This window comes from Sturnira hondurensis, unplaced genomic scaffold, assembly GCF_014824575.4.
Source record: "Sturnira hondurensis isolate 20B ecotype Veracruz unplaced genomic scaffold, ASM1482457v3 Scaffold0020903, whole genome shotgun sequence".
NCBI classification, from domain to species: domain Eukaryota; kingdom Metazoa; phylum Chordata; class Mammalia; order Chiroptera; family Phyllostomidae; genus Sturnira; species Sturnira hondurensis.
In genome coordinates, this window is record NW_028093534.1 from 2,453,029 (window position 1) to 2,470,060 (window position 17,032).

Here is a 17,032-nt window from a genome sequence, read left to right on the forward strand (position 1 = left end):
GCTTCCCAGATAAGGTCAAGTTAAAGGAGTTTATTATCACCAAGCCCTTATTATATGAAATGTTAAAGGGACTTATCTAAAAAAAAAAAAGGACATCAATACTATGAACAGTAAAATGACAATAAACTCACGACTATCAACAAATGAACCTAAAAAATTTAAAAAATAAACAAACTAAGCAAACAACTAGAACAGGAACAGGATCACAGAAATGGAGATCCCATGGAGGGTTATCAACAGGGAGGGGAGGGGGGAGAATGAAAGAAAAGGTACAGGGAATAAGAAGCATAAATGGTAAGCACAAAACAGATGGGGGAGGTTAAGAATAGTATAGGAAATGGAGAAGCCAAATAACTTACATGTATGACCCTTGGACATGAAGTAAGGGGGAGGCACACTGGTGGGAGGGTGGGTGCAGAGCAGAGGGGGATAAAGTGGAGGAAAAAAATGGGACAACCGTAGTAGCATAATCAATAAAATATACTTTAAAAAAAGCTATCCAAAATGAAATGAAATACAATAAAACAAAAAGACCCAATAAAACCCTATTTGAATAAGTTTTAGAATATAATTCACCATGCAGACATTGCAATATCACCAATGTCAAAAGTTAAATATACAATAAATAGCTGGAATCATGGATCTTAGAAGTTTATACTGTATCCAGATATCAATTTTTAATTTTGTATTTAAATTCTTCTTCATATCAACTTGATTTTTTAAAAAATCTAACCAAAAGCTTTCAAGCCTTGTGCCTTTAGTTTGAATATTGTCAGACTTGCTTTTCTGAACTAAGCTGAGGTTTATGATAGAAAGACGAGAAAGTAGAGATTCACTAATTAATGTCAGCTCATGTGAAATACATTAATAAAGAATTACAGGTCACAAGTGTCTTTCACATTTCTAGGTTTCATGTTTAGTGGAGTAGACCATTCCATTTAGATGGATGATACTCAAAAGGGCTATTATCTGTTTAATTATTGACTGATAATTTAAATGACTATTCTAGCTAAATTTAAAAAAAAACTACCGCTAGTCAACACAAGGTATTTAAAAAAAAGATCTTGTTTAAAGCTGGAAAATGACAGTGTAGTAAGAGCACAAAGTTGTGAAGAGAAATGAAAATATTTCTTTCAAACGTCATGTCAGAGATGGCAGAGGTTTTTACTACTGTCAACCAGGAGATAAAAAAGAAGGAAACAGCACAAAAATGTTGCAGTAAAGCAAATAAAAGAAACAGATTAATGGCAGCATAAAAGTCATCCTGGCAGTAGAGGGTCACTTTCATTCACAAAAAGAATCCCCACTATTGTAACAAGACTGTATAGCACCTGAACTATTATACTATTAGACTCCACTGTGTACAGAGTCAGGTAAGAACTGGATAGTCACTGCCTGGAAAACTTGAAAAAGATTACTACAGAATCTTCTCAGATCTTATCTATGGGAACAAAGAGGTAATTTGCCCTCCTCAGCCAATAACACAGATTTTCTGTTTTCTCAGAAAGGCAGGCTCGGCCTCTGATTTACCTAGCTTCTTGTTGGTGGAGGAGAGAGGAACATCTTCCATGCCCAGATTTGAAAACTGAGGTCTTGTGAGAGATTTGCCCGTATTCCTATTTTGTTGAGAATTCTGAGTGGAGAGCACAGTCAAAGACTTGGCCTCAAAATTAGAGACACCATTTTCCAGTATGGATCCTGTCAAAGAAACAGGAGAGTGTTTTAGCAAGATTTAAAGGTAAATCAAGCAAGCAGTCTTAAGTGTACATAAAGAAAAAGGTAAAAATATTTCAGATAAAACTATGTTTATTTCTTTCTTTAAGTTCTTTTTCAAAACTATACTTCTTAAATGGCTGAGAACAAATCAACTGAGCAGAATCAGCTGAATTAGGCTGTGTGACTTAGCCCCAGGCAGCGTCCTGAAGGGAGAAGTCTGTAGTAACCCATCTCTAGATGGGCTAGCTCCATCCTTGAACCTTGTTAGCTTCGTGGTAGCTCTGGGTACAAGGAAGTGAACAGTCACTGTTCACTTCCAACTTCTGATAGTTTCTCTAAGTTCTGTTGAGGAAAAAACTGCTTTACAGTGTCCTAGGGAATGAAGAACTTTAAAAGCTTTAGGGAACAGAAAGGGCAAAGAATTAGAAAAAAGAGGAGAGCTAGCTTCCTCCCAAATTGAAGACTATCTTTGGTTGGTTTGAGGTCAATTTAGGAGTTATGTTTTTCTCTTTTTGTATTTGTGCAAACTAATCAATGAAAGTACAGCATAGTTCTCAAATTGCTGTTACATTTATAAACCAGTAGCAATAGAGCAAGGGAACCTGGATTAACAAATAATTTAAAAAACTATTTTAAAAGAGATATTCCCAATATCTTCCCAGCACTCATCAAAAAGGTCAATAAAACAAAAGAAAACATAAAATATCTGAATTTATAACTAACACTAATCTTAATTCTTTGTTAGAAAACAAATGTGGAACTACAAAAGCCAAGTGTCACCTTCTCACGAAAGCCATGGGTTTAGGGTTATTCTTACATATTCCTCACCATGTTGGTACTTAGAATAATAATATCAGCATCAACTCATTATAATTTTCCTTAATAAGTATGCAATTTTTAAAAATCATAATGTCACCTTCTGAAGTCTTTAAACACTAAGGGACTATCAAATTATAAGATTTCCACAAGACCGCTTTAGACTAAAATTAAAATATGAGACAATGCAAAATAATTGTATTTTTCTAGACCTTTATTACAAAATGTGACCCTTCTGCATAAGAAGTAACAAAAACTAAAAAGTAAGACCAACTAGTTTTAATTTATTGGTTGCTTTCTAAACCAGGAAACCTCTGGCTGAGAATACAACTTTCCAAAGACCTGTTCGTAAACTCACCGGTTCTGTCCAGCACATCTGGCATGGCAGACTCAGGATCCTCCAATTCTCTGGCATCCATTGAAAGGGTTTCCATACCTTCACTGAGGGAGTCCACAGACTCACTATCATTGATGGCACCGTTAGCATGGTAACCATTGATACCACCTTTTTCTGAAGAAGGTGCATACTGCTCCTCTTGAACGGAAACCGATTTACTAGAATCTGGGATATTGTTACTTGCTTCTGCTGCAGGTTTTGGTTTGCTTTTCTTCTTTTTGTTCTAAGAAGAAAAGAAAAAGAAGACCCCCCCACCCCGCCCAGAGAGGAACTCTAGTTACCCAAAGGCAACCAATGTTCCCAGTTTCTCAAATGCTTTTCCAGAAACTGAACACATTTCTGTGTATATTGAATTGCTAATGAAAAAACATGTAAAATACTTTGGATAGACTCAAACACATAAGTATAAGAAATTTATGCATGGCAAAACCCACCATATGCAAAATCAAAAGATAAATTACAAAGTGTGAAAAAATATGTGCAATTATCTACAAAGAGCTAACTATATAGAGAGCTCTAACAAACAAACAAAACAACACCCAGTAGAAAAAAGTGGTATAGGATATAAGCATATGGAATGAAATGCAACCTCAGTAATAAGAGGCATATATTAAAAATGCACTGCAGAAAATTATGGGAGGATGGCAGAGGGGGAAGCACTGGAAACTTGTAGCCCCATCTGGCCTACCCTAAATGGGCTCAAGAACATTTACATTAGCCTACAGCTGGGCGAACCATCTAACACAGTGAATACAATGTAGAGTGTCTATCAGCTGTTCACCCTCATTTTCAGGTGGTCAACTGGGAGCTGCAGCTGCCCAGCAACACGAGAAAGTATTGTTCTACATACAGATAGCCTGGAAAAAGAACAAAATTCAGAGTATGGTTTCTGCATACCAAAACTTTGTAGCCATGTATGGAGATTGATGTTAATTAGTTACATATTTTTTAATTTTTATTTATTTATTTTTTAGAGAGAGGGGAAGGGAAGGAGAAAGAGAGCTCGGAGAAACACCAATGTGAGGTTGCACCCCACAGTCCCACAACTGGGGACCTGGCCCACAATCCAGGCACGTGCCCCAACTGGGAATCGAACCAGCGACCCCCTGGTTCACAAGCCTGCACTAAATCCACTGACCCACACCAGTCATGGCAATCAGAGTTATTTCACAATACATACAAATATTAGATCATTATGTTGTACACCTGAAATTAACATCATGTTGTTATATATGTAAATTAGCTTCAATTTTTTAAAAAGGTAAAATATAAAGCCTTCATTAGCAAATTAGTTCATATACCAGCTTAGAATAAAAGCCAAAGGGGGAAAAAGAGAGTTCTAGAGATGGATGTTAGTGATGGTTGCACAACATTATGAATGTATTTAATGTCACTAAGCTATACACTTAAAAACAGTTAAAATGGTAAATGCCATGTGTTTTCTACAGTAAGGAACATTTGGAAAAAACTGCACTACAATATTGTTTTTTATCTACTAGGTTAGCAAAGGCCAAAAAGTTGGATTACACTGTAGGGCTGACAGGGCTGAGGGTGTGCAGAAACAGGCATTCTCCTGTATTACTCGTGGGAGTGAAAGTAGCACTCTCTATGGCAATCTGATAATACAAAATAACAAATGTACAACATACCCTTTACCTAGCAATCCACATGTAGGAATCTATCCTCAGCAATACTAACACATGTGCAAAATTATATATATACAAGTTTATTCACTGAAATATTCATAATAATAGCAAAGGACTGGAAACAACCAAAATGTTGATCAATAAAAGGACTAGTTACATTAGTTACAGTACATTCAAACAGTAGGATGCCTACTCATCCATAAAAAACAAGAAAGTTCTTTATATATTGATATAAGTTTCAAGATATATTTTTAAAAAACAGCCCTGGCTGGTGTAACTCAGTGGATTGAGCACAGGCTGTGAACCAAAGGGTTGACAGTTCGATTCCCAGTCAGGGCACATGTGTGGGTTGCTGGGCCTGGTCCCCAGTGAGGGGTGTGTGAGAGGCAACCACACGTGTTTCTCTCCTTCTCTTTCTCCCTCCATTCCCCTCTCTAAAAATAAATAAATAAAATCTTTTAAAAAACCCCATACTTCAAGTATTTCCTAAAGGAGCTAGTTCTAGAGTACAGAGCTGTGGAAAGCATTTTCAGACCAGCTACTACCCTGTGAGGAAAGCATTTTGGTTTCAAGTGGACAAGGAGAAGGAAATAAGAATGAGCATGTCACAAACTAGGTACTAGTATTTGTTACTACTATTTCCCCATTTGGAGGATGAGCAAACTAAGGCACACAAAAGTTAACCATACTTCTAGGTTGCAAAGCCAGTAAGTAGAACAGGATATAAATCCTGTTCTGACCGACCTTACAGCCCAAGAGCCTTCTTACTCCCTAAATTGGAACATCAGGCCCCTCTGTATAGCTAATAGTAGCAAAGGCCCTTGCTGAGCTTTAACTTGAAGCTCGTCAATATCAGAGGTTATAACACACTTATCTGACCTAAACATCTAAACTATTTTAACTAATCTATGATAAGAACGATGTTGAAAACCACAGACCACTGCATCACTTTCTCTCTTGGTGCTCTGCTTTAGCTGACACACTCCCATTTCACTCCTAATATTGATATACCCTCCTCAACTGCGCAGTGGCAGGGTCATTCTGTTGCCTGTATATAGTCACACAAAGGAGATTACAGCATACTCTATATACACAGCTGTGCTTCAACTTCACAGAAGAGATTTTTAAACCAGTTGAATAGGAGATGCATATGTAACCTTTTCTTTCAGATATTTTGCAGAGCCTAAATATTTTTATAATATCAATATCGTGTTTTTAAATTTAATTCATTTTTACCTTTTTCTTGCCTGTTACTGTCCATTCTTTCAGTACTTCACTGGCACTACCTGTAACAGAAACCAATGACAGGTTTTCTCTCTTAGCATGTGCACAGTCTAGGAGGAATTAGTGTCCCTGCATTTTGTAATTCCTGGAGAATTTCTATAGTTCCTAACAGTAAAAGTTAAGGTTCAAGCCTCTGAGCTAATGTAATGAGATAATCACATCATTCTGATCTTTTGTGATACCTGTCCATTTAGATTCCCCTGCTCCATGTAACTTCCTCAGTAACTTCTTTCAAGAAGAGACTAATGTACCCGACCATTTTGAATTTTTTTCTTCTAAAGTATATTTTATTGAGTATGATATCATAGTTGCCCCATTTTTTCTCCCCTTTATTCCCCTCCACTCTGCACCCCCTCTCCCACCAGCATGCCTCCCCCTTAGTTCATGACCATGTGTCATACATATAAGTTCTTTGGCTTTTCCATTTCCCATACTATTCTTGACCTCCCCGTTTTGTACCTACCATTTATGCTTCTTATTCCCTGTACCTTCCCCCCATTCTTCCCACCCCCCCCCCGCTCCCCACTGATAACTCTCCATGTAATCTCCATTTCTGTTATTCTGTTCCTGTTCTAGTTGTTTGCTTAGTTTGTTTTTGCTTTTTTAGATTCAGTTGACAGTTGTTTGTTGTCATTTTACTGTTCATAGATTTGATCATCTCCTTTTTCTAAGTCCCTTTAATATTAATAAGTCCCTTATAATAAGAAGTATAGTAAGGGTTTGGTGGTCATGAACTCCTTTAACTTGACCTTATCTGGGAAGCACTTTATCTGTCCTTCCATTCTAAATGATAGCTTTGCTGAATAGAGTAATCTTGGATGAAGGTCCTTGCCTTTCATGACTTCAAATACTTTCCAGGCCCTTCCTGCTGCAAGGTTTCTTTTGAGAAATCAGCTGAGTCTTATGGGAACTCCTTTGCAGGTAACTGTCTCCTTTTCTGTTGCTGCTTTTAAGATTCTCTCTTTAATCTTGGGTAATATAATTATGATGTGCTTTAGTGTGTGCTTCCTTGGGTCCAACTTCGTTAGTACTTTCTGATCTTCCTGAACTTCCTGGAAGTCTATTTCCTTTGCCAGATTGGGAAGTTCTCCTTCATTATGTTTTCAAATAAGTTTCAATTTTTTGCTCTTCCTCTTCTCCTTCTGGCACCCCCAAGATTTAGATGTTGGAATGTTTAAAGTTGTCCCGGAGGTTGCTAAGCCTCTCTCTCTTTTTTTAAATTCTTGTTTCTTCATTCTCTTCTAGTTATTTATTTCTTCCTTCTGCTCCAAATTGTTGAGTCCCTGTTTCCTTTCTGTCACTGTTGGTTCCCTGTACATCTTCCTTTGTATCACTTTTCATAGCTTTCACCTCTTCCTCCATTTTGCGACCATACTCAACCACTTCTGTGAGCGTCCTGATTACCAGTGTTTTGAACTTTGCATTTGATAGGTTGTCCATCTCTTCATCGCTTAGTTGTATTTTTTCTGGAGCTTTGATCTATTCTTTCATTTGGGCCATATTTCTCTGTGTCAGCACACCTGTTACATTATAAGGGGCAGAGCCTTAGGTGTTTACCAGGGCGGGGAAACCCACGTCACTGTGTTGTGGTGCTGTATGTGGAGGAGGGGTCTGAGAGGAAACAATGCCACTTGGTCGGCTCTCAGCTGGCTTTCAGTCACATCCCCTGCTTCCCACAAGCAAGTTGGGCCCTTCTGGTGCTGATTTCCAGTTGGGTGGGCTTGTGTACATTCTAGGACCCTGTGGGTCTCTCCAACGAATTCTCCTGTGAGGCTGGGAGTTTCTCCCACTGCAGTAACCCCCACAGATTTTTACAGTCAGAGGTTTTGAGGCTTTATTTCCCCACGCTGGAATCCTGGGTTACATGGTCTGACTTGCTCCCCAGTTGTTCCTCCCAGTTTATCCACATGCGAATGTGGGACCACCAGGTCCACCACCCACCGCCTTGCCCACCCAGTCCTCTAGCTGCCGCCTTGCCGTGAGTCCTCTCCACCTGGCTGCCTGTCTCCACCCCTCCTACCAGCCTGAATGAATGTTTCTTCTTTAACTCCTTAGTTGTCAGACTTCCATACAATACAATTTTCTGGCAGGTCTGGTTATTTTTTGTTTTTAAATTTGTTGTTGTCCTTCTTTTGGTTGTGCAAGGGGGCAAAGTCCATCTACCTACACCTCCATGTTGGCCAGAAGAGACTGAAATTTTTTTATTTATATAACTTAGACCAAATACAAAGACGAGTGCTTTCAGCCCAAGTATGTCACCCCATCTCCTCCTGAAGATTATATATCACCTTGCCTACACTGTTTTAGAGACCATTCCACTACCCTAGACCCAAATTATAACTAACATTATAAAGAAAAGTGATGCCAATGAAGAGAAACCTTACAGTGTTTGAACCTGTTTATTTCTAGTGGCAGAAAAATAGGGAGACCTAATCTGATGTAGTTACTCAATGACGAGGTATCTTTTTAAAATGGCATGGTATGTTATATTCCCAGGGGGTCTACTGTATCATCTACGAAACACCAGGTTGCTGAATGAATGTTATAGAAGTCTGAAGCAACTTCTGTTTGAACAAACACAAACTTATTAAGAAACTGAACTAGGATTACCTTCCATAAATGCTTGTACTGTTTTGTCCACGCAATTGTCAAAGTGCTGCAAAACCAAGATGATCTCATTGTTGCTCTTGTTGGGAACTATTGCACGCACTGCATTTATCTGGAAAAGATGACAGGGTCATTTAGTTTTAACAACTGAAGCCTATTACACAGTGACATATCACTCTTAACAATATGTATCGCTCTTTAGCATCAGTGAGAGTACATACAACCATCTCACTTGGCATGATTATAGATGAGTGATAACAGCACACAAAAATTTTATTTCAAAACTTAGAAAACCAGAACATTTCTAGAAATAGAAGGCATGTGCTAGATTTTTATTCCAAGAAAGAGAGGTTTAATTTAGGTACCAGGTGTTAATTTAAGCATCAACATTTCCTCATTTTTAGCATATTATACAGAAAGGTGGAAAGTTTAATGAACTTTTGCCCATAACTACTTAGATTTTTATATAGCATTTTCAAAACATTTTATTTCATATCATTTAATTGTATAACACTATGAAAATAACTTAAATTACTATAAACTATTCAGGCATACAAAACATAATGAGCATTCCTTGTGTGACAGTTTTTTTTTTTTTTAATCCTCACCCAAGGACATTTTTTCATTGCTTTTTAGAGAGAGAGGAAAGGAGAGAGAAAAACATCAATGCAAGACAGAAGCATACATTGGTTGCCTCCTCTATATACTCCAATTGGGGACTCTACTGCTTGGAACCTGCTTGGAACAGGCATTGTACGCGCTAGGGCTGAGGATCGTATGTGCTTGGACCAGGGACTGCAAGCACCTGGGCCAGTGATCCAACCTGAAACCTAGGTATGCCCTGACGGGGCATCGAACCCGCAACCTTTCAGTTAGTAGATGACACTCCAACCAAGACAGCTTGGGTGAGACAGCTTAATAAAATAAAATACAGGCAAACTTTGGTTCTTGAACAATTCAGTGCTCAACCAAGTTATTCACAGGAACAATTTCTCAGCTGTTTAATAAAACTTTAGGTCTCAATTCTCTACCCAACAACCCTTTTCGTGCTGATAACTGTATGATCAGTCACACACCTCTCAGGTAACAAAGGAGATTTGGTTTTCAAACTAATCACTTCTCGGACAGTTTTCCATAAGGAATTAATAAATTTGAGGACCAAGGTTCCACTGTAGATGCAATTGAAGCCCCCACAAAGCCCCTCATAAATCCCATCTCCCTTCTCTCCACCTTCAATTTGATGTTACTTCAATAAACATGTTACATTTGTATGTATGTTTAACATGTTACATGTTAAAATGTATGTATGTATCCACAGGTAGTATTGAGTATATACTACTGTTTCACATTATGTAAATATTATCATGTCACACATGTCTATATTCAGTTTGCTTTATTCATGTAACACTGTTCAGTTTTTTATGTTGATAAATGCATCTCTTATTAACTGCTACATAGCATTCCCATTGTGTGAATATAGCCAATTTATTCATTCTCCTATTGATACACATAACATTGTTTCCAATGTTTAGCTAGTATGAAAAATGCTGAACATTCCTATGCTTATTTGCTGCTGACTACTCAGTGCCTAAAACAATGTTTAGCATATTTCAAGAAAAAAAATTGAGTCTGGCTGGTGTGGCTCAGTGGACTGAGTGTCAGCCTGTAAACCAAAGGGTTGCCAGTTTGATTCCCAGTCAGGGCACATGCCTGGGTTTCAGGCCAGGTCCCCAGCTGGAGTGCATGAGAGGCAACCACGCATTGATGTTTCTCTCCCTCTCTCCCTCCCACTCCCTCTTTAATAATAAATGAATAAAATCTTTTTAAAAATTGGGTCTTCTGTGAACAGTGAGAGAATATTTCTTATATATAACTACTAGTAGAACTCCTGAATACTAGAACATCTAAAAATTTATTAGATGATGCCAAACTGCTCTTTCAAATAGGTATGTCAATTTTGTCCGATTTATTCCCAAGGTATTCTCATTTTTTGAGATTAAAAATATATAGTTTGTAATTATTGTATTTTTTTCATTTTTAAAAAAAGATTTTAACTATTTATTTTTAGAGAGAGGTGTGTTCTCTCTCTAGTGTGGTGGTCTCTCTCTTTGGTGTGGTGGTCTCTCACTTGGCCCCCACTGGGGACCTGGGCTGCACCCCAGGCATGTGCCCTGACTGGGAATCGAACCGGGGTTCCTTCAGTTCGCAGCCCACACTCCATCCACCGATCTGCACCAGCCAGGGCTATTGTTTTCATTTTCACATATCAATTTTTAACCAGCAACCTTGATGAACTCTCAGTATTCCTAATAATTTGTTGCTTTCTTGGCTTATGTACATAAACTGTATTGCATATAAATAATGGCAGTTTTCTTACTTCCTTTCTAATCCTTATAATTTTCATTTTTGTTTTACTGTACAATGTGAAATTAGTTATTTCTCTAAAAAGACCTGGTTCTTTTTGGTAGGAACTGGTAGTTAAAAGCCAAGACCTAAGAGCTAGGTGTGTTTACTGCCAGATAGAGCTAGGAGATTTTGTCTTTTACAACATGAATTCATATGTAATATTCAAATACAGTATTAAAAGGTTTTTTCTTACATTATTTTAAACATATATCTTTCTTCTAAATGAAAAGTTTTAGTTCCTAAAAGTGTTAATTTACGGACTTGCTTTAATTCTGTAATACTCACAAAATGTTACTAATAACACTATGATACATTACTACTAATGACGAAACATTGAATAAAATTTAAGATTTATTTGCAATTTGTTTTGTCCTTTAAATATACCCCTCTAATCATGTACAGTGACAATAATGTGTTCAGTGGGAGGATTTGTTCTAGTTCACCCTTTCCCTGAAGGTAAAATATTTTTAGGATCTCAATCTTATATAAGCTCTCAGCTCCAATTCCTAACCTAAGACAAGCCTGGAGCTTTATGACCCTGCGTGGTTAAGCCCATTTGTTATCGAGACGGACAAAACGCAGCCATGTTACAAAGCTCCGGTTACTACTCTGCTTTTTCATTCCCTCTGTCATTCCCTAAGGATTTCCCTTTGTCTGTTCATCTACGCATTTAAAATGTGTTATTTTTCATTCTATATTTCTCAGTATTTTATATTATGAATGTTTTCAAGTTACCTAGTCAGCAACACTATTTGAAAAGGAAGTCCTTTTATATATAAAAAGTATCTTGTCCAAGTAATAAGTAGAGTCTGTATTAGAACCTAAGTCTTTTTTAGAACACTTGCTTTCATATTATTCTATGCTTGTTTTTGTTCCAGGATGAATGAAATAATGATGAAGTTTAAAACCACACAAATGGGGATGTATAAAACCTATAATCCAAAAAGGGATAATTTGTAATTATACATTTTTGAGATGAGCAAAAAACTTAGTACTGATCACTAGAAAATGGATTTTAGGCAAAACTTACACACTCAACAATAAAAGTAGCTTCTGGTAACTTAAAATGTAAAAGTTTATATTATTGAAACACTATATATATCTATGACTCCATAATCAACAATATACTTTTATTAATAAGACAAAAAATTTTCCAAGCACATAAACCTTTTGTTTTATGTTTTTATCAGTTATAGCTCACTCAGAGTTATATTACTAAAAACATCTGGTTTTGCTCTGGCTGGTGTGGCTCACTGTATTGAGCTCTACCCTGCAAACCAAAGGGCCACTGGTACAATTCCCAGTCAGGGCACATGCCTGGGTTGTGAGCCAGGTCCCCAGTAGGGAGCGCATGTGAGGCAACCACACATTGATGTTTCTCTCCCTCTCTTTCTCCCTCTTTCCCCCTCTCTAAAAATAAAAATTAATAAATCTTTACAAAAATAAAACTTGGGGGAAAAAAGAAAACACCTGGTTTTCTTCCAAAGGGATGTTTCTTGGAAGATCTATTTCTCATCTAGCTCTGAAGTCTCCTGAACTTCAGAATCCTCTTCAGTGAATGGAAAGATCCTACTCAGTTCGTTCCTTTAAAAATGTTGCCAGATGAGATTCCCCCCTCGCCATATAAATATTATGTTATAATATTAATTAATATTAAGGTGTCTTCAAAGGTATCCAGAATGAGTATATAGAGAGAGATGCAAAAAAATCATGATTACACTTAATAGGCTCTGATTTCTCAAAACCTTCATGGTAGTTACTCTTCGATATACAGTGGCATTCCCTTTGTTCTTTTTTATTTATTTATTTATTTATCTTCAGAGGGGAGGGAGAGAGGGAGAGAAACATCAATGTACGGTTGCCTTTTGTGCGCCCCCTGCTGGTAGTTGGCCTGCAAGGAACCGGCCTGCAACCCAGGCATGTGCCCTGACTGGGAATCGAACCTCGAGCATTCCCTTTGTTCTTAAAGTTACACATTCTTAATGAGTTTGTGTAGTCCTGACTTTTTTGTACCTAAATTTTACTATGACATTCAAGTTTACTATCTATAGCAGTGATTTTCAACCTTTTTTCATCTAAAGACACATGTAAACTAATTACAAAAATTCTGCATGAAGCACACCAAAACTGTATTTTTGCCAATATAACAAAAAATAGTTATAATTTTGATTCATTCACACAGGAAAGCTATTGTTGTGTTGGCTGTTGTCATTTTTTTCAATTTGACAATCTAAGGAAAAAGAGGTCAGTGCCCCTGACTAACAGGTATTGCACGTTTTAAAAATTCTTGCAGCACAGCAGTTAAAAATTGCTGATCTACAGTAACTAATCATACCTTTTCTTTCATGTTCTCAAAAGCCCCTCCCTGGGCCAGTACAGTATTGGACTGCAAATCGAAAATGAATCCTGATGAATCTGAAAGAATGAGAAGAAAAAATTATATTCAACAAGATCCAAAACTGACATGTGGCCCATCCCCCAAATGAAAGGGCCAACAGAAATTGCTTTTCTGCCTTAAATAGTTAACTTGCTTTGTAAATTCCATTATACAGATCACTGATAACTACATTTGAGTTAAAATTATAAAATAAAATTCGATTTTAATAGAAACTGTCACAGCTTGAGAAAAACACTAAATACATCAACTATATTAAACTGTCCAGTAATCCTTGGCATCTTTGTTAACTATCGCACCTTAATTTAAAAGGCCCTCTAGAGTCCTGGCTAGTGTGGCTCAGCAGATTGAGCACGGGCCTATGAAACAGGGAGTCGCTGGTTTGGTTCCTGGTCAGGGCACATGCCTGGGTTACAGGCCAGGCCCCTAGTGGGGGACACATGAGAGGCAACCACACATTGATGTTTTTCTCCCACTCTTTCTCCTTCCCTTCTCCTCTCTCTAAAAATAAATAAATATTAAAAGGCCCTCTAGAAATGCTGAAATAAAAGGCTCTCTGAGGTAAAATTCAACACTAACAAACCTGAAAATGTGAGCGAGGATGGGAGTTTCTATGGCATTAATGATAACAATAATAACACATGAAAGTAATTTCAACCTTCTTGGCTGTATCACACACATTATTTCTTTAGACTACGAACTCCACGAATACATTCGAGTTTGTGTTCCCAGTAATGTTTGATCAAGCAATGTACCTGAGTTTACATCAGCGGCACAACACGGGAAAACTTAGTTTAATGTGACCGATTACAGAAAGAGTTTAGCTTCCCTGTACTTACAAAGAAAAGGCTATCTGACCATTCAATCAATTCCTTTACCGGAGACTACCAAGAATTACCTCAGCTTTAAACACTTGACAACTTTGTTTTAATCTAATGAGATGCAATCCAGGAAATGGTTAGAATGCCTCTCAGATTCTGATGTGTACACTTATCTAGGGAATCTCAGCTTAAAATGTAGGCTCCGATTCAGTAGTCTAGCCTGTGGCCTGAGACTGTTACTCCCTGGTGGTATCAACACTGCTGATTCATGCACCATACTTGGGAGTAGCTTGGGGGTTAGAATTTCAACAAAGCAAGTAAGAGGGAAAGCTTTGAAAAAAGGGTTGGTATGTTCTGAATGTTTGTGCCCCCGGCCCCCCAAACTCTTATGTCGAAACCCTAAAGGGATAGTGTTAGTAGCTGGGGCCTATGGAAGGTAAGTAAATCATGAGAGTGGAGCCCTCATGAGTGGCATTAGTGCTCTTATAACAGCAACTGTACAGAGCTCCCTAGGCCCTGCCACCAAGTGAAGACACAATGAGAAGTCTGCGAGTCAGAAGAGGGCCCTCGCACGACCATGCTGACACTGATCTCGGACTTCCAGCCTCTAGAACTGTGAGAAATTAACTTCTGTTGTTTACAAGCCATCCATGTTGTTTAGCAGCCCAAATGGACAGGGGTTTAAAAAATACAGTGATAATCTAGTGTATTTTCCAAATTCTTTTTTTTTAAATTTATTTTTAGAGAGAGAGGAAGAGAAACACTGATGTGTAAGAGATAGATCGATCAGTTGCCTCTCACAAGGGGGACCTGGCTGGCAACCCAGGCACGTGCTCTGACTGGGAATCGACTGGGCGACCTTTCTGTTTGCAGCTGGTACTCAATCTGCTGAGCCACACCAGCCAGGGCCCAAATTCTTTTGCTGTTATTACAGATGTGTTTTAATTAAAGCCTTTTTTACAGCTCAATCATTATCCTATGTTTTCAAATATCTCCTACTTATTATGGAATACTGATAATTCTTAAGCTAGAATGACAACACATTCTGGTACTAAAAGTAGAAAAGAGATATGAATTCAATGCATGTCATTCCAAGAGAACCTGTGCTTGCCAATTACCAATGAACCATAAACTCATTCAGGTTCAACCTCTGTAATATTGGCAGATTTGAGAAAGTTAACAAATGAAAAGTCAGGTTGCACTACGCAAACTCAGTGTTTAAGCCTTAGTTTTCCAAATGACTACATAATTTCTAATTATCTTTAATAATTGAAGAGAAACAGTATAGCAACATGAAAACACTATCCAGCCAAAATACTATCCAGCAACCTTCTCAGAATTGCTACCAGTTAACCAAATGATACAGCCTGAATGTTGTAAGTACGCCCTTCCAAAGATATCAGTGAGCAGTGAGATGACAAGGGAATTCAATAATCTTATTAGAGAATCAAACCACCAATCTCTTTTATGGAAAAATGGGGTACAAAGGAAAGCAGCATTTGGTGTCCATACTTAAATGAACTATCAGTATCATTAGCTTCTTGTACAATAAGAAGGTTACAATACATCATCTATCACTATTTTTTTCTTTAACAACACACTAGGTGAAACAAAGTAAAAGGAAAACAAAGGGTAGTTCTGCAAACACCTTCAGTTATTATCCCCCCCAAATTAGCAGTACTATTATTAGGATTCAGCTGGCATACAAATTAGGATAATATATACATAAAGCAGCTATCGCAGTCAGGATCCCAGTAGGAAACAAATTGCACACTCAACTCAGGAAATCTGAGAGTTTTTTTAAGACTGTTTTAGAAGATGCTAGTAGGTAGTAAGAAAACCGCAAGATGTAGTGCAGCCACCCCTTGGCTAATAACAGTGACGTGCACTGCTACCCTGAGGTTTAAATAGGTGTAAGGAGACAGCAACTACTAAAACCCAGAGACAGAGGACTTTTTCACCTTTGTTTCATCTGGTGTGGTAAGGGCCACAGGACAGTAGCTATGACCTTTGGTCAAAGGTCACAATAAGCCCACAGTGACCCCCCCCAGGGAAAGATTAGGGGTATAAACACCCCTATCTCATTCTCCTCCTTGCCCATCACCTGCCCAAGCTGCCCAAGGGCCAAACCCACCCAGAAGCCAGAGGGTAAAAGAGCCATTGAGGGAATATTTATCTTTTAAATCATGACTTCAGCAAAAAGGGAAAGCAATGATTTAACATCTTGTCTATTCACCAGCTAATATTGCCTCTTAAACCAACAATTTAAGTAGATATAAAACTGAGCATCAAAGAACTAGAGTTTAAATACCTCTCAGCATTACAGATAAAATTATTTTTAATTTCCATAAAAAATATTTAGTGATTAACAATTCTCTTATTTTTACCTGCAAAGAAAGTCCAAGATTTACTTAATGTCATTAGTAGGAAATAAGGCAGTATCTCATTCTATGATAGAAGAGCATGTATACTCTATCAGAAATAAATTTTTAAAGAAAAAAGGAAGTTAAATACTATTATCAGGGAAGATTCATAAAGGAGATAAAGAATAACTGAGAATGAGTTTTCTTTTCCCCTCTATCAAGAACCATCTCAGAAATTTCTTGGAATTACTTCAAATAACACATATTTAGGAACATTTTTTAAAAAGTATGTTATTTACACTATCCCTGATATATTTGTAAATACTGTAGGTTTGTAATTATTGTTTTAGCTGGTTTCAAAAATTAGACAAAAGTTATTTTAGGCACTGAGAAGACACAGAAATGTCTGAGTTTGATTATCCCATATATCAAACCAACCTTGAACAATTTTTTAAAACTGAAGTACAATTAACAGCCCTGGCTGGTGTAGCTCAGTGGATTGAGTGCGGGCTGTGAACCAAAGGGTCGCTGGTTTGATTCCCAGTCAGGGCACATGCCTGGGTTGCAGGCCAAGTCCCCCA

General features: G+C 37.7%; 1 protein-coding gene across 9 annotated transcripts in view; it reads right to left on the reverse strand.

The window, feature by feature from the left end:
• SPATS2 (spermatogenesis associated serine rich 2) overlaps positions 1 to 17,032 on the reverse strand; it is a 115,452-nt gene that overhangs the window by 30,021 nt on the left and 68,399 nt on the right. For all 9 annotated transcript variants that reach the window (XM_037030943.1, XM_037030941.1, XM_037030939.1 and 6 more), the window contains 5 exons: positions 13,208 to 13,287; positions 8,470 to 8,578; positions 5,812 to 5,861; positions 2,891 to 3,152; positions 1,531 to 1,698 (listed from right to left, as the gene is read on the reverse strand). In XM_037030943.1, coding sequence (XP_036886838.1) covers positions 1,531 to 1,698; positions 2,891 to 3,152; positions 5,812 to 5,861; positions 8,470 to 8,578; positions 13,208 to 13,287 — 669 coding nt within the window. The remainder of the gene's footprint in view (positions 1 to 1,530; positions 1,699 to 2,890; positions 3,153 to 5,811; positions 5,862 to 8,469; positions 8,579 to 13,207; positions 13,288 to 17,032) is intronic.